This window comes from Carcharodon carcharias, chromosome 10, assembly GCF_017639515.1.
Source record: "Carcharodon carcharias isolate sCarCar2 chromosome 10, sCarCar2.pri, whole genome shotgun sequence".
NCBI lineage: Eukaryota > Metazoa > Chordata > Chondrichthyes > Lamniformes > Lamnidae > Carcharodon > Carcharodon carcharias.
Window position 1 is genome coordinate 156,735,695 of NC_054476.1, and position 24,676 is coordinate 156,760,370.

Genomic DNA, 24,676 nt, shown 5'->3' on the forward strand with positions numbered 1-24,676 from the left:
ACAAACATGAAATATATATATATATATATATATATATGCAGAAAGGGGGCTTATTAGAATGTTTGCACAATGCTGTCGGTATTTATATCGTAACACATCTGCCAACGATGCCTCTAATCTTCTGACACTTATTTAAACACTACAATATTCTGATCCATTGATTGTCTATTATTTCTGCATTACCCCACGCTTGGCTGGGCCCCCTGGGCACAGGCCTGTGAATTAGTCCATTTCTGATGACATGAGTAATAAAGATAATGAACTTCTGTCCAAATCGATTTCTTTTTCAAATTTTTTTTTAAGTTTCATATCCTACATTAGTTTGGAAATTCACCTCATTCACCAAAATAACTGGTTTATTCCTGGGCCAAATGATATTATGATTGGAGGGTGGGTTCTTGATTTTTTAGATGTAGGTTCTGAGTGTGGTTACTTGACTAGTCAGGGGCAATACAGTAACGTTAAATCTGTCAAAACAGCAGCTGGGCAATATTATATTCTCTATTTATCAAAGATATACTTTTTATTTCAGTATACACTAATATGCATCCACAGAATTCCAGTCACTTTGTTGAGTGGTGTGGTGAGTTGGACACATCTCTTTAGCAGCTACCTGCAATGCAGAGAAGTTGCCATTGGCACCACTTGTGTAAAAATTAACCTTAGAATTAAACAGGGTGAGATTCTGTTGTGTAATGTCACCATATCATGCATTACAGCAATTGTGTGAAGTTCTACTGCCGTCAATATGTGTATTTGAAAGGAGTCGACGACTCCTCAGTAAAATAGTAGACAATGGAATTTCACAAATACTGCAAGTTTCTCTTTATTCCAATCATTTACTCAAACAAAAACAAAATGCATACATAACTTTGCCTGTCACATTTATGTCCATGGAGATAAAGTGAAACAAATAATGTATGTAACAAACATATTGTCCATGCTAATGCTGCTAAAACCACAGAATTCTGCAGTTATATCAAGGGATAAAAGTGCGACATAAAAGGTAAGGTCAGTCAATGGAAACTTCACAAACAAGTCCTTTGTGAATACATCAGCACTATAGACAAGAAAAATAACATTCCATTTTTTAAGTAAAGTACAAGGGGCACAAAGTATTTATTCTTTTTGATTATTAAAAAGACAGTTACAGATTAATAGTAACTATTACTAATATATTAAAATATTCCAAACTACAGAAACCATAGAGGAGTGAATACAATACATTACAATATTAGCAGAGATTGTTTGGAGAATTATAAGGAACTTATCAGTGTGTGTATGTAGTGCATTAAAAGCTTTACAGCCAGGGTCATAAACTCTTATTTTACCAAAGATTCAGCCTTACACAATTTAGGCATTTTGAAAACTTTTTTAACATTGTAATATCTAGTTTATTAATAAGTGTAGGTCAATCCTTGAATTACACTATGGGATACTGCTTAATATTTTCCTAGGAAATTCCTGTCCTGTCATTTAAAATAAACAGTTGTATTATTACCTTGGAATACTGAATAAATGAGTTTTGTATAAACACATTATAAAACATTCAGATGCTAATGTTCCACAGTGTAATTACAAAGCCTCAACCTTTCATTCAAGATAGATCACTCTTGCTTCAGTAGAAGAGTCGTTCCCCACCCCCCAACTCAGTTTTATCCTATTCATATTTCTAAATACTGGCAATAGCTCATGCAGATGATCTACTCCTAGAACTTTCTTTGCTGGTCTTCTGTCATGCAAGACATCAAGAAGATGTACAACAGCAGCACAGGGACAACACTTTTTCAACCTTTCCGCCCCTTTAAGGCAGCTGGTAGCGGAAACTCAACCATGAAAATTGATATGGTATGGCACCACATGCTGGTGTCCCAACACTTGGTGGTTAGAGCACTGCTTAAAAAGGATTGTCTTACCATTATACAATGTAAATCTTCTGAGTCGAGCTCCATGATGATCTAGCATTGATCGGGAGATTAAATGACACCAGTGGGTACTCCTGAAGCATCTTGCCTTCTCCAGAATAGCTCAATGAATTTATCCAGGCACATCAGGAAAATCCCAAATTCAATTCCCAGAGTGTGCTGAGTTAATTGATTGGCCTCAGCCAGAGGAGCAGTAGGGAAGCTACAATTAAATATGGATGAGGTGGAAAGGGCTGCTATCTGTTGACCCCAGTATGTAGATGTTGGATAATGCACACATGATGCCCTACTTCAACATCACAATTCACATGTGAATCATGGCTACTTTGATGAGGTATCTAGAACCAAGCCCTTACAAGGAGTCAGTTATTTTGACAGAGGGAGGGGAAGGGAGGTGGGGAAGATGAAGGACTAAAAAGTGGAATGGCAAGTTAAAAAAGTATTACTTTTCCTCCAAACTCCCTCCTTGCAGCTTATAATTATGGTTTCTTGATTATCAAGGGATAGCCTGGACACTATCATTAAGACCGCTTAGGCTGTAGTGCATGGTCCTGTTAACCAGACAGCAAAGGGCTCTGAAAAGAGAAATTTGGTAAGCTTTGTAGTGGATCACCACTTATTCTGGTTAGTATAAAAAATACATCACAACAAAATTATATCCCACTTTACAACAGTCACTTCGTTGGCTGTAAAGCACATTGCGTGTCCTGTAGTTATGAAAGGCGTTGGACAAACATAAGCATTTTTTTAATTTCACATCAACTAATTACGTTAAGAGACTCTCACAAAAATACAAGGGGCAATGTTTTCATTTCAAAACAAAAGACCAGATTTCAACAGGAGCCACTGGCTGAGGACAAACCTTGTCTGCTGGCAGTCACATCGGTCCAAAATGCCATAAAAGTTAACAGCAGTTAACAGTAAAATGAGGCATCTCATCATACATTAATTCAGTGCAGCTGGAAACTGCTTTCCAGGACAGTGAGGCAATAGAAAGACATTAATGCAAATCCCCTCTGCAGCAAGCAAGGTTTCTCATACCATATTTGTCAAGTTTTGTGTTCTGGGTAGTTAAGTCACACTGGAGTTCGCTGGCATTATGGAGAGTCACCCAGATAGCACTATACTTATATTCTAGCATGGAACGCTGGCTACAGCATGTTTCCAGTCATCACAAGAATTTGAAGGTCCCTGGTTAAAACCACAAGTTGATTATAATTGTCATTTGCATTGATTTGCTCGATTCTTTTGTGTAGCTTCTTCAGCTTTACTCCGTCTCCACTCACAAATGTCTGCAAAGTCACAAGACCGACATTTCCACGCCTCCTCAATATCCACACCCTTGGCCTCCCTCTGGCCCTTCCAGAAGGAGCTATAATGCTTCAGCTCACTTTTAACCCACTCCTCTTCAAAGGACACCTCTTCTGTTCCGATCACAGAGGCATCTGCCTGGTAACAGTATTCTATCTTCATGGTGTCGATGCTGGGGATCTCCGTGTAGGTCAGATTTAGCAACATTAAATCCAGAAGGTCGCCAAATGTGTTTATGGTAAATCCCACCTTCTGAGCATGCACCCGAATCTCTGACCCCAACGGCTGATCCGTCCGTAGGTGAAGATGGTGAGTGATGGTGTCCTTGTTCAGTTGGCCTTTGATCATAGCCTCAAAGAGAAGTTTGTATATACTAACCTGGTGATAAAAGGGATTTAGTTTTACTTCATGATGGTAACACAGAGACAAGATCACTCCAACATCTGTTTGCTATGCATTTCACACTAGAGGTCATCACTGGTTCTCTAGTTTTGCGGCACAGATTGTGCCTAGACTATAAAGCATGAAAAACAAACTGACATTACAGCAACCCATAACTTCTTCCCATTTGCACTGTAGTAAGATCATGCGCCAAGACGTTTTGTCACTTAATTTGCTGAATGTGATTTAAACAGAATGCAACAGCACCTAGAAATAAATACTGACATTTACTGTCATTGAAACATCTCAGAGGATTCCACTTTTAAAGAATGCTAGAATGTTAGGTGGAGAAATATGGCAACCATTCTGCAGCAGCAGTGTCCGACAAACATAATTGAAAAACTGGTTGAGGGAGGAATATTGATGTGTAACAAAAATGAAGCAGTATTTCAATCAGGTAGCTGCCACATTCAGTAACAATGCTTACATGCTTAAAAGCCAGCAAATGATACAAATATTATGAGCTTTTTCAATTGATTTCTATGGTTACAGGCTTAGAGAGAAACCTAGCCACATTTCAAATACAGGCACAGTGCAAAATGATTCCATTATGTGTGTAATAGTCAATTATTTTCAAATCCAAGTGTCAAGTCATTTGAATCCAACAAGTCCTAGCAGCCACTCGATGAATATCAATCCGAGTGGTGTTTTATCAAACTGAATAGAATCTACACAGAAAGATACAGTAGAGTAACAAGAAAGGTAGAGGTTACAAGAAAGAAAGTACATAAAGGTTATCTATACAGCAATACCTTAAGGTATAAATTTTTTTGTTGTTTTCCTTTCAAAGATTTAAATAATAAAATTTACTGTATATATTATACTATTGTTACAGAATGATCTGATATGAGAATTTATCAAACTATTAAGAAACCTAAAATGGGGTCTGAGGTGATGCTGCTTTTGAAGAATCATCTTGTGGAAGCAATAAGGTACTTTCTAATAGTTAAACAATTAACAGAGTTCTTTTGTTTGTTATCTTGAGAACGCTTATTTAGATAAGTGAAGTCACTTTTAAAGGCACAGGGAGTTGGGAATCATCAGAGATTGATCTAATATTGTGGTTCTCAAGCTGGGGTCTATTAGAGATTTTCTAGGAAATCTGCAAGCAAGCAAATGAGTGGCAGCCAGAGTGAGCTTGGTGCGAGACGGGAGACTGGAGTGGAGTGTGGAAACCACATGTGTGATGCAGAAGGGGCTGGCTGTCTCACCTAGGAGTAAGTGTGCATGGAGGAGCACTGAATGGCACAAAGTTCACGAGGTAGACCTGCAGTTACCAAGGCTGCTGATAGGCATCAGATGAGTTCAGCCTTGTACAAGGGAGGGGAGGTTTTTTAAAAAATATTGAAGTGGACAGACACATCTCATTGATATCTACAAGCAAATACTTGTTTTCTTAAAAGCATTTTGAAACACTGTACATGCACAACTTGCATAATCATTTTATAATTCAGATGGGAGACCATAATTATCGATACATTTGAAAAAGGGCCCTTCAACCAATAAGGTTTCAGAACCATTGGCTGAACACAGAACAAGGAATATAGAATGGAACCAAAAACAGCAATAAAAGTAAATATTTTTCTTTGCCCTGAGATTTTTAATGTCCAACTGAACTACTGGTCCTCACAGATAGCACTTCAGTTTGACATCTCAGTTGATGGCACCTCCACTAACACAATAGACTGTGTATTGGACCTTGTCTGTGGATTCGAGTCCTAAGGAGAGGCTTGAACCTAAAACCTTCTGATCCAAAGGCTAGAGGGCTGCCAAGTAAGCCTGAGGGAAAAGTCCATGAAAATATTTCCATATTTCAAATTCACACTGAAGTGCAAAGGCTCCTTAAACTAAATTGTTAGACTGTAGAGTTAGTGTTGTGTACATATGACCCTACTGTGCAGTGGTACAAAATGTAATCAATGATCTATATGCTTTACAAATGCAACAGGCTATGTTCGTCCAATGAGCTTTGGGAATGACCAGTCATTTTTGTTTGATAGGAAACATTGTGCAAAAGCTTGATGTCAATATTTTAATAAATCAGCTTAAGTGAGTCAGTGAACACTTATTCATTCCAAATGATTCTTGCCCCAGCCACTTACTTGTAAGTGGTGACTCTTTTTTTGGGCTGCACTGGGATATGTTCGCTGACCACGAGTTTTCAGTTCACGTAATTCCAGTTCACCTTTGGAATTATAGCACAGTTCATCAACAACACCAACTACAAAAATTCCCTCCAGCTCTCCAAACACCGGCAGCTCTCGTACACGTTCTCCTGTACAACACAGAACCATATCACTTCTTTAGATATACTGTACAGCTGAATGGTCAGCCACAATGACATTCACTACTAAAGCAGTCAGTTAGAGATTTTGAGTCCTATCTGGCCCATCACTCAAATCTGACTGCCATTCAGCTAGATTTAGACTATTCGGAGCTGAATGTCTAGGTTGCTCATCTCACCTTGTGAAACTTGCCACATTCTGAAGAGGCAAACACAGCAGCTTTAAAAAAAAATCACTCTCCATCCAGCAAGTCAGGCAAACTGGGTGATGCTGTGGAAGATGCTACAAACCAAATTTCCTAGCTTAAGAAGTCTGAGGTGCTTTGTGGCAAAAAGAAGAAAAATATCAAACATATTAAAATACTTTATGATGAAAAACAAATCCCCTACCTTTAACGTAACTACCTGCTAGTGCCTTTTTCATACCTGCTTGCAAGAACTGGATCATTGAGAGAAGATTAAGCATCTTTACAGCCCAGTTATCTTCCCGGCTCTCTACATTTATTGGGACAATGTCCTGGACCTCCAACTCTAAAACAGAAGAGGCAGAACTTTTATCAACACATCCCCTTCAACACTGTGTATACAATACACAGCAGAATTAACGCTCCCATGCAAACCAAACTGGATAGACATAGGAGTTTGAAAAGCATATAGTTTAAAGGCAGGGATTTCAATCCTAGCCCACTTCATTCGGTAAGTGCTCATTCTTAAACTATTATCAGGAGTACTGGTTCAATTAAACCTCAACAGAAGTCTTGTGCCTTCCAAGGCACAGTTACTAGAAATTAAAATAAGTGGGTAAATGGTGACTCATTCAGACACAGAAGATCCAGCTTTTGAAGTTTCCTCTAATCAGATTATCATTGGCAAAATAAACTGGAAAATATGCAAATGTGGATAGGATTAGGTTTGGCTGTGACACAGCTGACAACAAAGGAACAAGCCAATATTAACTACCTAGGCTTGGAAGTAAACATGGTCATTGAACACTCAGCACATCAGTGCCTTCAAAAGAAGAGCATAGAGGAGAGAAAACCAAAAACACTAAACGACAAGTTAACCTACGTATGAACTGCATACCTAGGAAACCATCGGGAGGGCATGAGAGCACATGAATACAACTATTATTTAGGAATATTCTTGTTTTTTTCTGATGAGGTTCAGTCAATGCTTCAATAGCCTTTGTACTTTGTGGTACCACTGATTGGTACAACCTTACAAGATTAAGAAACCTGTTGATGCAGAGCAAAAGATCGTTTAAATTTAGAACTGAAAATTAAAAGTGACACCTGCAAATCTGGAGAGCATATTTATGGAGCTTCATTTTAAAAGAACGTCAACTGCCAACAATTTAATGGTGCTCATGAAAGTCGACATTTTATTTACTTGGAAGTACAGGAAAACTACTTCTCTCCCCCATTCCAATTATTAAAGCTATTTTACTTCTCTATTGATTATCCCAGTGACACCAGCCAACTCTTGTCTGGTGGAGCAGGGGTGGAAAAAAACATACAATATGAAAGCAGGGTGCTGTAGGTCTGGCTTTTAGGAGCTATGCATGAATGACATTTGCCCTTACTAGTTTTTTTTTTCCTTCTAGGAAGCACCTTATTTCCTGTTTACTGGTTTCCCAAAGGGACTGTGATCTAAAAAGCACAGCATAGGATTACATTGGATATACAACACAACCGGTCCATGCCGGCATTTATGTTGCACTCAAGACTCCTCCCATTTTTCCTCATCTAAATCATCTTAATCCTCTAATCCCTTCTCCCTCATGTGCTTGTCTAGCCTCCCCTTAAAAGCATTTACACTATACACTTCAATTACTTGCTGTGGTAGCGAGTTCCACATTCTCACCACACTTTAGGTAAAGAAGTTTCTTCTAAATTCCCTATTGGATTTCTTGGTGATTTATTTCATATCGATGTCCAGTCATGCGCTTCCCCACAAGAGGAAACATTCTCTCTGTATCCACTCTATCAAAACCTTTCAGAATTTTAAAGAACTCTATTAGGTCACCCCTCAGTCTTCTTTTTTTCAAGCATGTGGAAACGTTGGCACAGATCTGCATCTTAGCACCATGTGGTTTCTGGCTACTTCACTATGATGCTGGGCCACAAGCAACATTTCATTCCAGTGTAACGTTACCTCTTGCCAGGTGTAGACAGCTACCAGCTTTCACAACTGGAACTTCATCTCGTAGCTGCTGAATGTGTGGTAGTTCCATCCCATAAACCACTTGCTGCTCGCACCAAGCCTGTCGACTCAGGTCAGTCACACTCAGGTGCTTTCGCCCAAACCGCTCCAGCGGAATCCTTCCATCGCACTTTCTCCTTTTAGCGCTGCTGCCCTCACACAGCGGGTCACTCTCCTGCTCCGATACATTCTGTTGATTGGAGGATTGCTCATTTGCACTGGGAGAGAAAGGTTGTTTGCCCAATTTACTTTTCAATGACAGAGACAGAAGAAATTTAAGCTAAAAACACCTCAGTATCAATTTCTCCTTTTAATGGTAAAACAGTAAATGCCTGTGATTAATGACCCGCTGTCAAAACCAGAGTGGCCTGTGGCTTTGAAGCATGCAATTACAGGGAATGGATTTTAATTTGTGGATTGTTAAACCTGAAACAGATCTGTTTTTCTCCAAAATAGTCATTTCACCCCAAAAGCATAAAAGGATTTCACAAGAACTCCCATTGTCAGTGTTAGTGTTTAGTAGGGGCACCATCATCAAGAATGCATTAAAAAAACATTACTAGAACAGCCCTACAGATAAACACATTGCATGGTGAGATATTCAGCTATAAAAGCCACAGAAGTACAATCGAACCCATGCCTCCAAACCAAGATGAAAGCAATACTTTGTTTCTTACTACTACCATTACCACTCCCTTTTGCCTTTTGTTTCATCACACATTTGTAATTTAAGCTCCTCTGCCCTCTAACATGTCCCTGACCTTCCTCTTTGTTCCACCTGAACCCTCCACCTGTTTTCAAAAGTGTAAAATCCATCACCTTTCTACCTCCCTTCAATCCTGAAGTCATAATTGTACTTTAAACATTAGGTCTGGTTCTCTCTCCACAGATGCTTCCAGACCTACTGAATTTCTCCAGAACTTTCTGTTTTTAGTTCAGACCTCCAAACCAAGACTTTGTTATTACAGTGTACTGCAAGGATTAGCCACAATAATATCATTAATAGCATTAAATACTAAAAATTACCTACAAGTAACTTCGGCCGTTCCGTGGCCAGTACAGCAAGATTCAGTGGATCTGCTTGAGGTGTGACCACCGTCTCCTTCACACAGTTCAGGCCTTTCTATGGATTCAGCAATTAGGCAACAGATCATTAGATATATTTCTGAGAACCACTCTCTCGCTACATTCTCTTTTCAAATTAATTTAAAATTGCAGTTGTTGTAAAATTGAAAACTAACAATTCCCAGCAGTCTACAAAACAACAAACCACCAAACTGCATCATGTCTCAGGAAATGCATTTCTGACGTTATAATCTCACACAGACAACTAAAGAAGGACATTTGGTTTGTTGTGCTTCAAAGCCAACTGCACTCTCATTCAAGAGTACAACACCCTGATACAGGTAGCATTATGCACAAAGTTTAATGACGATTGAGGAATGCTGTCTATCAATAATCTGACAACCTTAAATGAACTCCTGCCCTGCCAATTTTTTCACAAAAATTATTCCAGTATAAATATCTTCCTACTTGGCCATTTATTCCCAATCAACACCACTAAAACAGATGGCCAGGTCATTCGTCTCATTGCTGTTTGTGGGATTTGCTCTGTGCAAATTGGCTTCCATGCTTCCCTACATTACAAGTGACATTTTGAGAGTACTTCATTGGCTCTGAAGTGCTTTGAGACCTCCCTGAGACACTATATAAATGCCATTCTTCCTTTTTTTCTTGCAAAGTGCGGCCATTTCCAATTCTAGGCATTTCTGACTGCATCAAGCTACAGCAACTATCGCACGAGTATTCTTCTCTCCTGCAAGCCTCCATGGAACGCCTGCAACTTGAATTAGCTAATCACACCTGCAGCAATGTTAAACATCATGTTAGGATGGTGGGAGTGGGAATATTAACAAGTAAAAATGTACGTAGATGGATATAAGGCTGACTAAACAGGATTTACTGTGGGTTTAATGACAGGGGGGAAAAAAACTAAGCGAGATCCAAGTTGTGTGTATATAAAATCCAAACATTTTACCAAATGATAAACCATCAATATTCTTTAAGCTTATTCAGACATGATCAAAAAACAGTCAGTCCAGACTTTTAACAAGAAAATTTATAACTGTATACAGTTCAACAGGTCAATACTATCAACAACAACTTACTTTATATAGCACCTTTAATGTAATGAAATGTCTCAAAGCGCTTCACAAAGCATTAAAGCATAAAATATGACACTATGGAGATATCAGGTGAGATGGCCAAGAGCTTGGTCAAAGAGATAGGTATTAAAAGGTGTCCTAAAGGAAGAAAACAAGGTTGAGACACAGAGAGATGTAGGGAGGGCATTCCAGAGCTTGGGGCCTATGCAATTGAAGACAAAGCCACCAATTAAACAATAGAACAATTAAAATTGGGGATGCACAAGAGGCCAGAGTTAAGGAGCGCAGATATCTCAGAGGGTTGTGGGGCTGGAGGAGATTTCAGGTTATTTTTATTCATTCACGGGACGTGGGCTTCGCTGGCTGGGCCAGCATTTATTGCCCATCCCTAGTTGCCCTTGAGAAGGTGGTGGTGAGCTGCCTTCTTGAACCACTGCAGTCCATGCGGTGTAGGTACACCCACAGTGCTGTTAAGGAGAGAGTTCCAGGATTTTGACCCAGCGACAGTGCAGATATGATGATATAGTTCCAAGTCAAGGTGGTGAGTGACACGGAGGGGAATTTGTAGTGGTGGTGTTCCTATCTATCTGCTGCCCTTGTCCTTCTAGATGGTGGTGGTTGTGCGTTTGGAAGCTGCTGTCTAAGGAGCCTTGGTGAATTCCTGCAGTGCATCTTGTGGATGGTACACATTGCTGCCACTGCTTCAGTGGTGGAGGGAGTGAATGTTTGTGCGTGTGGTGCCAATCAGATGGGCTGCTTTGTCCTGGATGATGTCAAGTTTCTCGAGTGTTGTGGGAGCTGCACTGATCCAAGCAAATAGGGAGTATTCCATCATACTCCTGACTTGTGCCTTGTAGATTGTGGACAGGCTTTGGGGAGGCAGGAGGTGAGTTACTCGTTGCAGGATTCCTAGTCTCTGACCTGCTCTCGTAGCCACAATATTTATATGGCTAGTCCAGTTCAGTTTCTGGCCAATGGAACCCCCAGGATGTTGATAGTGGGGGATTCAGTGATGGTAATGCCATTGAATGTCAAGGGGCAATGATTAGATTCTCTCTTGTTGGAGGTGCTCATTGTCTGGCACTTGTGTGGGGTGAATGTTACTTGCCGGCTTGTTAGCCCAAGCCTGGATATTGTCCAGTTCTTGTTGCATTTGGACATGGACTGCTTCAGTATCTGAGGAGTCACGAATGGTGCTGAACATTGTTCAATCATCAGTGAACATCCCACTTCTGACCTTATGATGAAAGGAAGGTCAATGATGAAGCAGCTGAGGATGGTTGGGCCTAGGACACAACCCTGAGGAACTCACGCAGTAATGACCTGGAACTGAGATGACTGACCACCAACAACCACAACCATCTTCCTTTGTGCTAGATATGATTCAGTGGAGAATTTTCCCTGATTCCCATTGACTCCGGTTTTGCTAGGGCCCCTTGATGCCACACTCGGTCAAATGCGGCCTTGATGTCAAGGGCAATCACTCTCAATTCACCTCGAGAATTCAGCTCTTTTGTCCATGTATGAACCAAGACTGTAATGAAGTCAGGAGCTGAGTGGTCCTGGCAGAACCCAAACTGGGCATCAGCACTATCCAGTGCCTTCAACCGTTTCCTGATATCACGTGGAGTGAATCAAATTGGCTGAGGACTGGCATCTGTGATGCTGGGGACCTCCTGAGGAGTCCGAGGTGGATCATCCACTTAGCACTTTTGGCTGAAGATTGTAGCAAATGCTTCAGCCTTATCTTTTGCACTGATGTGCTGGGCTCCCTCATCACTGATAGGGATATTTGTGGAGCCTCCTCCTCCAGAGAGTGTTTAATTGTCCACCACCATTCACGACTGGATGTAGCAGGACTACGGAGCTTAGATCTGATCCGTTGGTTGTAGGATTGCTTAGCTCTGTCTATCGCTTACTGCTTATGCTGTTGGGCACACAAGTAGTCCTGTGTTATAGCTTCACCAGGTTGACACCTCATTTTTAGGTATGCCTGGTGCTGCTCCTAGCATGCTCTCCTGCACTCTTCATTGAGCCAGGGTTGATCCCCTGGCTTGATGGTAATGGTAGAGTGGGGGATATGTCGGACCATGAGGTTACAGATTATGTTCAAGTACAATTCTGCTGCTGATGAGATTACAGATATAGATAGGGGCGAGGCAATGAAGGGATTTGAAAACGAGGATGAGAATTTTTAAAATCAAGATGTTGTTTGACCAATGTAGGTTAGTGAGCACAGGGGTGTTAGGGGACACGAGTTGCTGAAGATAGCAAAGTTTTGGATGAGCTCAAGTTTATAGAAGGTAGAATGTGGGAGACCTGGCAAGGGTGCATTGGAATAGTTGAGTATAGAGGTGACAAAGACATGAATGAGGGTTTTAGCAGATGAGCTGATGCAGAAAACATCCGGCAGAAATATTTTATAACTGCATGGACTTTCCTATCCTACTGCACTGCACACATCAATCAAGATATTTTATACTATTTAACTAGTACAGGTTTAAACATATAGAATAGTTTACAGGATGGGGTGGTGTGGAAAGAAAGTATCTTCAAATTAATTATATTTAATCTTCTTCCCACACTTATACTCCTCACCACCTTCAAATGAACCTTTGTCATTCCACTAATTTATTTTCTCAAAGGTCACAGATTAGTTGAAAAATAAATAATTTAATTACACCCAAACTCTTTAAAGTAAACATATACAGCCCGGCAAATCCAAATTGGTTTCATGCTCTAAGAAGCCAGTGTTCCTGCTCCTGATCAAAATCCAATGAGTGGACATCAGGTGAGGACAGTAGTGACCCCTGTGTCTGAATATACTGAGTTATTTATTTTTCCTTCTCGTTCGTCCATAGATTTTGATGTAAATTGCAGCACCCAACTGATGCTGCCCTTCCTTTCCTCCTACAGCTTTTTCCATGTCACATGAGCTCACCCTAACGATGGTTGATATGAAGGGTTGATCGCCCTTCATATCAACCAACTTTTTTTTTGGTTGGTGGGTGGCTTTACAGTCAGATTCCCTTCCTGCTGCTAACCCTCCCAATTTATCCAGATGAAAAGACCGGCCCCGATACACTCTGGCTTATGTACACCAGTGATGGGTTCCTCCATGGTGGACACGTCCTGGAGTAGGACTTGAACCCGGGCCCCATTGGCTCAGAGATAGGAAAGCTACCCACTGAGACACTCCAGTTCCCTGCCCAACTGATGCTGACACATTGAATATAGATAATCATAAAGAAAGGCTACTATGCCAATATGCTAGAGGACAACCAGTATTCATTCAGGAAACTCAGCAACACATTCAGGAAAAACTAATGACTTGTGGATTACAAATTATTATATCTTTTTTGTTACATTAGTACTTAAGTAACATCTTTCATGTTTAAAAAAGAAATCTCAAGCCATTTCCATGAAGGAAACAAATAGTGAAAGATAAAGACAGCTTAGGAGCAGCAAAAGTTTAGTCAAAAGATGGATGTTTAAAAGGAACTGCACTTATATAGTAACAACACATCCTCAAGATCTCCTAAAAAAGACTCTGAATTACTTTTTGAATTGTAGCAACTACTATTTAATAGATAAATGTGGTAAATAATTTGGACACAACAAATCCCAACATGGCATGTGGTCATCACTGGCAAGGCCAGCATTTGTTGCCCATTCCTTGAGGTGGTGGTGGTGAGCCACCTTGTTGAACCACGGAAATCCATCTGGTGCAGGTACACCCACAATGCTGTCAACAGTGAAGGAATGGCAATGATATAAATCCAAGTCAGGATTTTGTGTGGCTTGGAGCAGAACTTGCAGGTGATGTCATTTTCATGCCACTTAAAATTAAAAAAATAGAAAATGCTGGGAAAACAGCCAGTTAAACTGAAACAAAAGCAAAATACTGGAAATTGAAATAAAAACGGAAAATGTAGGAAATACTCAGGCGGTTTGGCAGTATTGGTGGAAAAACAGAGTTAATGTTTGAGATCTGTGACCTTTCATCAGGACTGAACCAGACCTGAAATGTTAACTTTCTTTCTCTCTTCACAGGTGCTGCCAGACCTATGTATTTCCTGCATTTTTTTTACTTAAGGCCAGTTTGGTGATGTTAGTTAAATTATGAAAAGAAAGTTGACCATGTTACTGACAACTTGCCTACTCTTAAAAGAAAGACTGGCATCTATGTAGCACCTTTCACAACCTTAGGACAGCCTAAAGCAATTAAGAGCCAATGAAATACTTTTGAAGTGTAGTCACTATGGTAACACAGGAACAGCAGCAGCAGCTAATGTGCATACAGAAAGCTCTCAGGAACGGTAACGTGACAATGATCAAACGACCTGCACGCTGCCAATTGATGGATAAATATTGGCCGGGACATTAGGGATAATTCCCCCGCTCTTCTTCAAAACAGTGCCGTGCGATCTTTAACATCCACCTGAAAGGGCAGGAGGTTTAATATCTCATCCGAGAGATGGCACCACTGACAGTGCGGCACCCCGCCAGTACCACACTGGGAGATCTGAAGAAGAATCATATCGGACTCGAAATGTTTACTCTGTTTCTCTCTCCACAGATGCTGCCAGACCGGTTGAGGTTTTCCAGAGTTCTCTGTTTTATTTTACTGTCACCTGGGGTGACAGCCTAACCTTTCTGTGCTTAGAGGGGGACTTGAACCCACAGCCTTCTGACTGAGTCACAGCTTCCAAAGGGTAAGGGACCTTAAAGGTTCACTTGAACAGAGATTGGGCCGACATGTAATGGTTCATCATTCATCATGTTAACATACCACAGTCGGTGGAAAACAAATCCAGGTCCAGTGCGAGCAGCTCCGCATCGCTGAGCTCCCACTGCATCATCTCATTCAAGTTCCGACACCGGGCCGGCCGGCCAATCGGTCGGTCGTCCCCACCTCAGCCGACCCTCCAGCGACTTCCGGCCGAGGCTGTGCGTCCCTCCCACAACCGCCCCTCCAACGACTTCCGGCCGACGTTGTCCGTCCTCCCTCCGTCAGCCGCCCCTCCAGCGTCTTCCGGCCGAGGTTTGTCCGTCCCCTATCAGCCGCCCCACCAGCGCCTCCTGAGCTCACACCCAAAGTCAGTTCCGGATGGAAGTTCAGCCGCACATAAATTCATTCGCAGATTCCAATGCCGATATTCCCTCCATGCTCCTATCTCAGCCACACAACCACCCCCCCCCCTCCCCCTTCATCCTTCAATGGATGTCATGGCCCCAAAACTTGGAAAGGGAAGCAGAAAAACCGGCCGGGCATCTTAAAGGCGCAGCCGGAGGAGCTGAGAGTCGGCGCAACCGGGTCGCGGCGGAATGATACGCAAACCAAGCTGAAGGGGAGGGGGGGAGGCGGGAAACCGAGGAAAGGAACAGAGTCACGGACAAAATACGTGGAACATTGTGAGCTGAAAATCCGCGAAGAGTTCTTGACGATTTTTCTTTTTGAATCAGTGTTTCGTTTCCTTTTTTTATTTTTTTTTTCCGGGGACTATGTTGTTAGGGGGGATGTGTTACAGTCCGCGAAGGGGAGGAGAAGAGGCGTCTCCATGGTAACGCGTTACCGGGACTGCAAGGCGACCAGAAGACAGCAGAAGCCTGAGGGCTGGAGAGATGGAGTCTGTGGTTTAAAATAGAGGGAGGGAGAGAGAGAGAGAGAGATAATTCAGGCTAGTAAAAGAATAATAAGAAATATATTAAACTGGAGGAAAACGGAATAAGCATGAGGTACAGTCTGGTCCGTCTGCTATAGGTGAGAGCGATTGCTTCAAAGCCCAGAACAAACGATAAGTCAAGGATACATTATATAACCTGATATCTATAATCTTAAATAAACTTGGGGGAAAGACCAGAGATCCAAATCCAGGAGAGTTGGAAGAGAAAAGCGCTGAAAATCGCCAGTTCTCCAAAACCTGTTGCAACTGTCTTTGAGAACCAGTGACTTGCTGGGGGTATTACTGCACCCAAGTGTTCTTTTGAAAACCGCTACCTTATAGAAGACGTTTATAACACCGGGAAAATTAAACAAAAGACTCACTGGTAAAACTGGAAAGAAAAGGTGGGAGGAAATTTAAAAATTGGATGCAAAAGGTCAGTGGTTAGCTAAGGATGGAGGACAAAATACCAGCCAGCAAACATAAGGCAAAGTCAACCACAAATCTGACTGCTGAGTCAGCAGCAAAGAAGAAAATTAAGAAAAAGAGAGATAAGGAGAAGAAGAAATCCTCTAAGATAAGAAATTCTTCAAGTACGCCATCGACTTCAGACGAGACTGTTTCGGGTAGGGCAAATTAAAAATTTATATCTGAATTATGAAAATCAAAACATGTGAATTATACTCAACACACTACAAGGTATTATACTCAACACACTACAAGGTATATACTGCCTTTAAAACAGGCAACCACAGAAAGCTCCAACAAAAACAGATTGGTCTGTCAGCACCTGTGGTGAAGGAGACAGTATCTTGGGAATACAGACATCCATTATTGGTATCAGAAAGGGAGTGAAGGGGGGAAAATATATATATTAAAAAAAAACCACACAGAGAAGAATTGCAAGTGAAATGATCAGTTGGAAGTTATTTTGCCTGGAAAGAAGCATTAACAAGATCAAAGATATAAAGAACAGGTGAATAGCTCAGTAGAGGGAAGCCAAAATAAAAAGTGAGACAGTTGGAGAGACAAAACTTGAAAATAAAACATTGGGTCACCCAGTCTGAAACCGATATAGAGCAGGTCATCAGGGAAGGTACAGCCTCCCTATACATCAGCACTCTGTTCTGATAAAGGCCTGCACTCACCCAAAATACCAACTCTTCTCCCAACCCATCAGGCACTAATAGATCCTCAATATGCAAACACAGTGGTTTTGGTTTTGTTTCCGATTTTGCTTTTATATCTCACTAATGACAATTTTCCCTCAACTTCCATTTATCCTTGTAATGTTATAATAGCCGAAACAGAAACTACAGCGGACACAAGTTTTACTCTTCCACTTGTGGAAGCTCTGTACCATAGAATCATGGAATAATACAGTGCAGGAGATCTTCCAGCTCACAGCCTCCGCCAGCTCTTTTGAAGAGCAATCCACGTAAACCCACTCCTTTACCCTTTCTCTGTGACCACGTAATTTTTTTTCTCCCAATCTTTGTGCACATTGGAAGGGGTGACGCTTCCACACCACACCAGCTGAAACCGATGGGCCCCTCACTTAGTTTTGCATGACTGCTGTGTCGAGATTCTGGGGTACAGACGCCAGTGTGCACAACCAGCTATTTGAAGTCATAAGTGAGAGTTTGGGACGCTAGTTATATGGGAGATGTTTGTGAGGCCTAGTGCCCTTGATTCCCTGCCAACACCCCTTTTGACATGTGTGTGCAGCTTGGCAGAGAATCAAGGGCACTAGACCTCACAAACATCTCCCATATACCCCACCTCTTGAACGATATTGAATCTGTTTCCATCACCTGATCCTGTACATTCCAAATCCTAACCACTCGTTCTACGTAAAAGCTTTTCCTCTTGTCACCTCTGGTGCTTTTGTAAATTGTCATAAATCTGTGCCCTCTGGTTATTGCCCCTTTAGCCATAAGAAACAGTTTCTCTTTGTTTACCCTATTTAAACTAGGCTTGTCCAACCACCGGCCCGCGGGCCACAACCCAGCCCCAAAGTTTCTATATCGGGCCCGCGGACTCACTGTTTAAATTACGGGTAAGTTGAATTAAAGATCTGCAAGGATCTGTTCCACCAATCAGAGGCTGATTCTCTCCCACATTTGCTGACGAGCCTATCAGCAGTAAATTTGGGAAAGAGTCGGTCTCTGATCGGACACGTAGTGTGAAGGTGAGTGGCTGGCTGCTCCTTTGTTTTCAGAGTCAGAGTGCACACTGTCTCTCAGCTTCCTGCGCAGGCACCAGCTGAAGGAGCACTGAGCCAAGATGGTGGAACGAGCGGGAAGGCCACGAGGAAAAGCAGAGTGCAAGGGGAGCAAGTAAGGGCTCAGGAGTGGAGTGGTAAGCAGGGTGGCAAGCTGGAGGAGGTTGGAAAGGTCCACGGAGTGGGTGGAAGTCAGGAAGGCCGAGAAGGGGCTGGAGGTTAGGTAGGCCCGGGAGCGGCTGAAGCTCAGGTAGGCCTGGGAGCGGTTGGAGGACAGGAAGGTTATCAACATCCTGGAGGGTTACCATTGACCAGATACTGAACTGGATTAGCCATATAAATACTGTGGCTACAAGAGCAGGTCAGAGTCTGGGACTCCTGCAGTGAGTAACTCACTTCCTGACTTCCCAAAGCCTGTCCACCATCTACAAGGCACAAGTCAGGAGTGTGATGGAATACTCTCCACTTGCCTGGATGAGTGCAGCTCCCACAACACTCAAGAAGCTTGACACCATCCAGGTCAAACCAGCATGCTTGTTTGGCACCCCATCCACCAACTTAAACATTCACTCCATCCACCACCGATACACAATGACAGCAGTGTGTACCATCTACAAGGTGCACTGCAGTACCTTCCAAACCCATGACCACCAGAAGGACAAAGGCAGCAGATAGATGAGACCACCACCACCTGGAAGTTCCCCCTCCAAGTCACTTACCATCCTGACTTGGAAATATATCACCGTTCCTTCACTGTCGCTGGGTCAAAACACTGGAACTCCCTCCCTAACAGCACTGTGGGTGTCTCTACAGCAGATGGGCTGCAGCAGTTCAAGAAGGCAGCTCACCACCACCTTCTCAAAGGCAATTAAGGATGGGCAATAAATGCTGGCCTAGTCAGCGACGCCCACATCCCGTTAATGACTAAGATAAAAAGGCCCAGAAGCGACTGGAGGCCAGATTGCTCTGGGAGTGGGTGGAGATCAGGTAGCTCCACGAGTGGGTGGAGGTCGGCTTGGTAGTTGCTGGAGTTTGGGAATGCCTGGGAGCGGGTGGAGGTCAGATTGCTCCAGGAGCGGGTAAAGATCAGCCTGGGAACGGGTGGATGTCGGGAAGGCCCAGGAGTGGCTGGAGCTCGGGAAAGCCCAGGAGCTGGTGGATGTAGGGTAGCTCCAGGAGTGGGTGGAGGTCAGGTAGGCCTTGGAGCGGGTGGAGGTCAGGTAGGCCTTGGAGCGGGTGGAGGTCAGGAAGGTCTGGGAACTGGTGGAGGTCGGGTAGCTCCGGAATTGGTGGAGGCCCAAAAGGCCCGGGAGCAGCTGGAGGTCGGCAAGGCTCGCCAGTTGAGAAGGCTACCTCTAATCGATTTCTCCTGAAGTAGTCTTCAGACTTTGTGGGGAGTGTGCCTGAGTGTGGGTGTGTGTAAGAATCTCATTGCATGTGCATGTGCTAGAGAAAAGGGGGAGACTGTGTGTGTGTGCGTGTGTGTGTGTGTGTGTGACTCTGGGTGATTTTGTGTGGGAGTGAGAACCCCAAGACTTATAGTGAGTCAGAAACACACACCACGCCTTCCTCGTCCTTCCTCCCCCAAAACCTATCCAGAAAGCAGGGCGGGAGAGGAGGAAAACCCCAGACTGAAAGGCAACCTGCTTCTGAGGCCAGCATGGAATAGGTGTCACCAGAGGCGAATGCAAGGCCAGTTTTTGTTAAACCCAACTCCCTAGCTAAGGTTTAGCCCCCAACCCTTCCCTGGTGACCCTAAGGCTTAGTCTCCCTCTGTAGCTCTGCTTCTTAAGCGAAAAGGCAATAAAAAGATTTTATTGGTCAACTCTGCTGCTTGGCACATTTTAATGTGCATTTTCATTAATTACCCTTTTTTAAAAAATTATTGCTTTGACATTGATATTTTTGAAATTCATGTTTAATGTTGTATGAAAAATTGTATCTATTTGAAATTTGATCACTGGCCCCTGGAGTGAGAAAAATATTGAAATGTGGTCTCCCCACCCGAAAAGGTTGGACAAGCCTGACCTAAACCCTTCATGACTTTAAACACCTCTATCAAATCTTTTCTTCGCTTTCTCAACTCTAAAGAGAACAACCCCAGCTTCTCAATCTAGCCACATAACTGGAATCCCTCATCCCTGGAAACAATCAAGTAAATCTCTCCTGTACCTTTTTGAAAGCCTTCACATCTTTTGTAACCACAGAGATGTGGTTTTTAACAGCTGCATGGTATGATTTTTCTGACTCCAGTCAACTTCATAGTAAAGCTTGAGTCACTTTTGCTGGCATTGCAGCAATAAACCTATTTGAATTCTATTTCATGTTGCAAATAGTTATGGCAAGGTGGATGGTAAATGCTGAGCTGCTCAAATCCCAGAGGGAAACTTGAAACAGCTGCTAAAACGTTTTTTTGCAATTTGAATAGTATGAGGAGCGGTTCTGAAATCAGGAAATGATGTCCCCAACTACTTGATGATTTTATAGTAAAGTGAACATTTATTAAAAGAATAAAGAAAAACAAAACACAACTACACTTAAACACATGAATGGCTTCACACTGTAAACAATACTTTAAAACAGTTCCACAAATCTTAACTACCCTCAGATCTAACCTTCCCCTTTTCTGTTCAGCAACTATCCTAATAGGTTTTAGAATCTGTAGAAGTCCAGTAATTTTTACCACACAGTGCTTTTTCCTTGGGGTGTCCTCTGAGGCTGGCAGCAACTGGTTCTTTCAGTCTGGCCTTATTCACACTGTCTTCTGGGAGTTCTGACCAGTTACCCTGCTGTCTTCTGGGAGATCTCAGCATCTACCCCCTCACATAGGCTTCAGCATTCTCTTAAATGTATTCCTTCCCTTTGATCTCTCTATTATCTCAACCAGTGTCTTCACTTTCTTCCCAGAATTGATTAGACTATTCTTTACTTTAGCTCTTAGACTTGTAATAACAAACTTACCCTATCTTTACCTTATTTCCTTATAACTTCTTACAACCTGCATATACCCTCTTTGAACTAAAACAACTTAATTCAGAAACACTCCTGTTACTGCTTTAGGTAAAACTCTGATTGAAGTTCCTCTTGGTTCATTAACATATCAAAGCAACTTCTTACTGTTGACTTTAGACCCTTGCTGTTGCACTAGCTCTTAATCCAATTACAACCTGATTCCCAGTGCATAAGAAAATATGCCAAGGTTATTACAAAGAAAATATTACAATTTGTTTTCTTGACAAAATCAATGGACAACTGTAAAGACTATTTACTACTGTGCTTTCTTCAAGGGCTGAACAAAAGAATAATTAAAACAGTTTGTTTATTTAAAGATAATTTACCTTATCGAGTACTGTATAGCTTTCCAGAGAGAAATAGGATAACGACAGTGAAGATATATAAACTTATTTGTATTTGTTTGAACAAGCTTCCCACTTACCATTTTGTATCTGAACTGGAATTTTGCTGTGGAAAGCCCCACAAAGCTCGGATTCATTCTGGATCAGTGCAAACTCTTTAACCAAATTTTAATCGCTTCTTGTTACTGAATAATGAAAGCAGCATCACCCAGATGGCAAAGTATTATTGTAATAGGAATGCAGCCAAATTCTTATGATAGGGATTATTTAATTGCAGTTTATATAGATTCCAATAGATGGCATCCTGTGACTATAAACTGTAACAGAGCAAGAATAAGAGTTCTGATGCCTGTAATAGTATTGCCTAATCCTGATGTAAATGCTATGTCGCTCCCCTTACCATGTTACTTGTTCATATAATAAATACATACCTGGGAATAATGCCAGACATTTAAAGAATCACAGGCTGAAATGTTTTGTAAATGGCAGCTGAACCACAAGCTGAATTTTAAATGTGAACTTGCTCCCAACCTTAGTCACATATTATTATCTATACAAGTTAGCTGTTCTAGTATGATAGGAATTCCTGGCTTGTACAGTAGAATTTTATGATATCAGTCACCCCTTCAATTTTCTCATAGCAGTAAATTTGTGATTTTAGTAGAGCAAATTGGGGGCATGATCAGTTGCTGGTAAGGGAGGGGTGGAATTACCATGTTCAATACTTTATTTCAAGTAATGCAGAGTGACATTAGCAGATACCTCAGGAAGGTTGCTTGTTTATTTTCCCATCTGGATATGGAACAGATATTTTATGATCTGGAAAGAAATCAGTTAAAGAGTTAAAATGACAGCACAATGATTTAACCTTAAAAAATGCACTGTTAAGTAGCTGAACAAAATGGTAAGATGCAGGTTCACCCAGTGAATCCCCACGTTTATTTCCTGATCTCAGTGAGATGAGAGCCATATACAGATTCACTGAGCAAAAGATAACAAGTACAAAATATTGAGCAGTTCTAATACTCCATATCACAGTTATGTCTGAGTACAGTCTCCCTCTGCCTGATGCAGAGTGAAATAAAGGGAGAGAGATATTGCAATAAAATCCTCATTCTTTTAATGATAATGAATCTGGACCCTAAAACCAGCAGGGGTTCCTTATCACAGTAATCTGAGTTGCTGGAACCTGCTTTTACTGACCTGTGTAAAAAATGACCAAACTCTTCAAACCTGCGGTCTCTTTATAATCAGTCATTGCTGCCCAGCTCCTAACATTTCCTGTCTTTCTAGCTCATAAACATGGGAAAAGCAGCAAACGCCATTCACATTCTGCATCTCCAAACATTGAAAAACCAGCTGGTCAAGGGGATGCCAAACAAAGTCCCAAACCTACGAATGTCAGCAATGAAGCCGCTAGAAGTCAGGGTTCAGACGGTGGCTCCTTTTACTCTGTAGATCAGCTTGCTACCTCAATAAATGCAACTCTGCGGTGGGATGGCGTTCTTGAAGATCCTGTGGCAGAAGAGGAGAGGATCAAACTTTACAAGCTAAATCGGCAGCTGAGGTACCTGGCTGCCCAGAAGAGCGCGCGCAAGGATCTTCAATTTTGCCAACAGGAGCTTTCTGATATTCAATCTCATAAGGAGAATCCATATGTCATCAGCAATAAAACATTGCAGCAGCTAGCTGCAAAGGATCATTCCAACTCTTATTTTGTAGGCCAAAGATCCTGAAGTCCAAATTTCATAGTTACCTGAGCCAGAATCCCAGTCCGTACCCCTCCAATCCCACAATGTTCCTTGCAGTTATAAATCTACAAATATAAATATGGAAGTGGTTTAAATTCCCCTTTCTATAAGGTTTCTTAAATGTGGTAGAAAAAAATCTGTTTGAATCAACCAGGCCACATTATGGCTATTGTGTTTCAAATCTCTTCGTTTTTGGTTTCAGAAGGTTGATTAGTGCACTTTTTGATCATTTGAGGCAATCTATTTAGGCACTGCAACATTCTGTAATCACAAGATGTTTTGAACTCAGCAAAGAGAAATATAAGGGGTTTGAATCTGATTGTGTTTCCTTTTTTGGGGGAGAATAACAGAGATCCTTACATCTGAAATGGTTATATATTCCAGTTATCATTATCAGGTAAAACCAGTTGGCATTTAAACCTACAATTGCTCACGCCAATGGCTTTTTTCCTCATGCAAATTCAGACCAAACCATACTTGTTAAGGTGCTTGAATATATTTTGTACATGTAATTTATAACCTAGGAAGCCAAAGTGTCCACCTTCTTTCTGTGAAATTTTGCTCGGTGGTGAACGCCAGTATAAAATGGCGATAATTTGATTTTAAGGTGGAGTAAAGTACAGTGACTGATAAGACACCAGGCTGCTCCTGCAACTCTCTTAAAAAGGAAGAGCAGCCCAATGGAAGTTAAGCAGTGGCTCCATGGGAGTGAAAAATCACACCATCGAGGCACCTCTGACTGCTCCCATACGGAGTAGCCATTCCAGGTCTCACTGGCAATACTCTGAACTGGATCATCCTTGCTGCCCCCTCAGATGGCATGTGATCAATTTCTAATGTGAAATTATCACCAATTTTATTAATACACATTAAGACACTTTAGTTGGTGGATTTATCAGTTGTTAGTGATGTGGATTCAAAGGTGCAAAGGAAAAATTATGTGATGTTGCACTGATGCACAGAGCATGTTCAGTGCTCCAAAAACACCATTTTGTCTTCTGGTGAGTTAAAGATGTATTGGAAAACAGAGCTTTTCTTTTTACCATGGTAGAATTGACCACAAATTATTGCATGATTTTGTTTAGGTGAGTCAAATAATGTTGTGCTCTCAGTAGAAATCTTTTAGCCCATTGAAGATCCTGCTTGATTGTACATCCAATTTTTTAGATTCAGCCTGTGCCTTATCTTTGTCAAAGTCCCACATTCCAAATGCTTCTTATATTTCTATCATACTCAAGAATGGGCAGCAGTGTTCTGAGACTAAGAGAAAACTGACACTTTCAAGTGTAAAAATGTTTCATCCAAAAAAATCAGCACTGAAAAGATATTAAATGAATATATGCTAAAAGAA

The 24,676-nt window shown here is 41.7% G+C and overlaps 2 protein-coding genes across 4 annotated transcripts; one reads left to right on the forward strand and one right to left on the reverse strand.

The window, feature by feature from the left end:
* Window positions 1-810: 810 nt before the first annotated feature.
* Window positions 811-15,334, reverse strand: exo5 (exonuclease 5). 2 transcript variants are annotated; one of them, XM_041196897.1, is made up of 6 exons: window positions 15,121-15,333; window positions 9,190-9,286; window positions 8,116-8,381; window positions 6,388-6,492; window positions 5,780-5,952; window positions 811-3,614 (listed from the first exon to the last, which is right to left on the reverse strand). In XM_041196897.1, the coding sequence occupies exons 1-6, from the start codon at window positions 15,188-15,190 to the stop codon at window positions 3,147-3,149; spliced, it is 1,179 nt and encodes a 392-aa protein (XP_041052831.1). In that variant the 5' UTR covers window positions 15,191-15,333; the 3' UTR covers window positions 811-3,146. The 2 variants fall into 2 exon arrangements, with proteins under 2 accessions (XP_041052831.1, XP_041052832.1); XM_041196898.1 differs by lacking the exon at window positions 6,388-6,492 and having other exon boundaries at window positions 15,121-15,334.
* A 578-nt stretch (window positions 15,335-15,912) lies between these two features.
* On the forward strand, window positions 15,913-24,676 carry c10h17orf97 (chromosome 10 C17orf97 homolog). Of its 2 annotated transcripts, none has more exons than XM_041196899.1 (2): window positions 15,913-16,620; window positions 22,868-24,676. In XM_041196899.1, exons 1-2 carry the CDS (start codon window positions 16,449-16,451, stop codon window positions 23,308-23,310), a joined length of 615 nt encoding a protein of 204 aa, XP_041052833.1. In that variant the 5' UTR covers window positions 15,913-16,448; the 3' UTR covers window positions 23,311-24,676. The 2 variants fall into 2 exon arrangements, 1 of the variants encoding a protein (XP_041052833.1); XR_005944165.1 differs by lacking the exon at window positions 15,913-16,620 and adding an exon at window positions 18,224-18,355 and having other exon boundaries at window positions 22,868-23,003.

Excerpts from the sequence above, each read along its gene's own strand:
- exo5 (XM_041196897.1), bottom strand. The coding sequence starts at position 15,190 with ATGATGCAGTGGGAGCTCAGCGATGCGGAGCTGCTCGCACTGGACCTG. Across the intron at positions 5,953-6,387 it reads GATCCAGTTCTTGCAAGCAG|GAGAACGTGTACGAGAGCTG; the intron begins GTATGAAAAAGG and ends TGTGTTGTACAG. Across the intron at positions 3,615-5,779 it reads AAAAGAGTCACCACTTACAA|GTTAGTATATACAAACTTCT; the intron begins GTAAGTGGCTGG and ends TTTTATCACCAG.
- c10h17orf97 (XM_041196899.1), top strand. The coding sequence starts at position 16,449 with ATGGAGGACAAAATACCAGCCAGCAAACATAAGGCAAAGTCAACCACA. Across the intron at positions 16,621-22,867 it reads TTCAGACGAGACTGTTTCGG|CTCATAAACATGGGAAAAGC; the intron begins GTAGGGCAAATT and ends CTGTCTTTCTAG.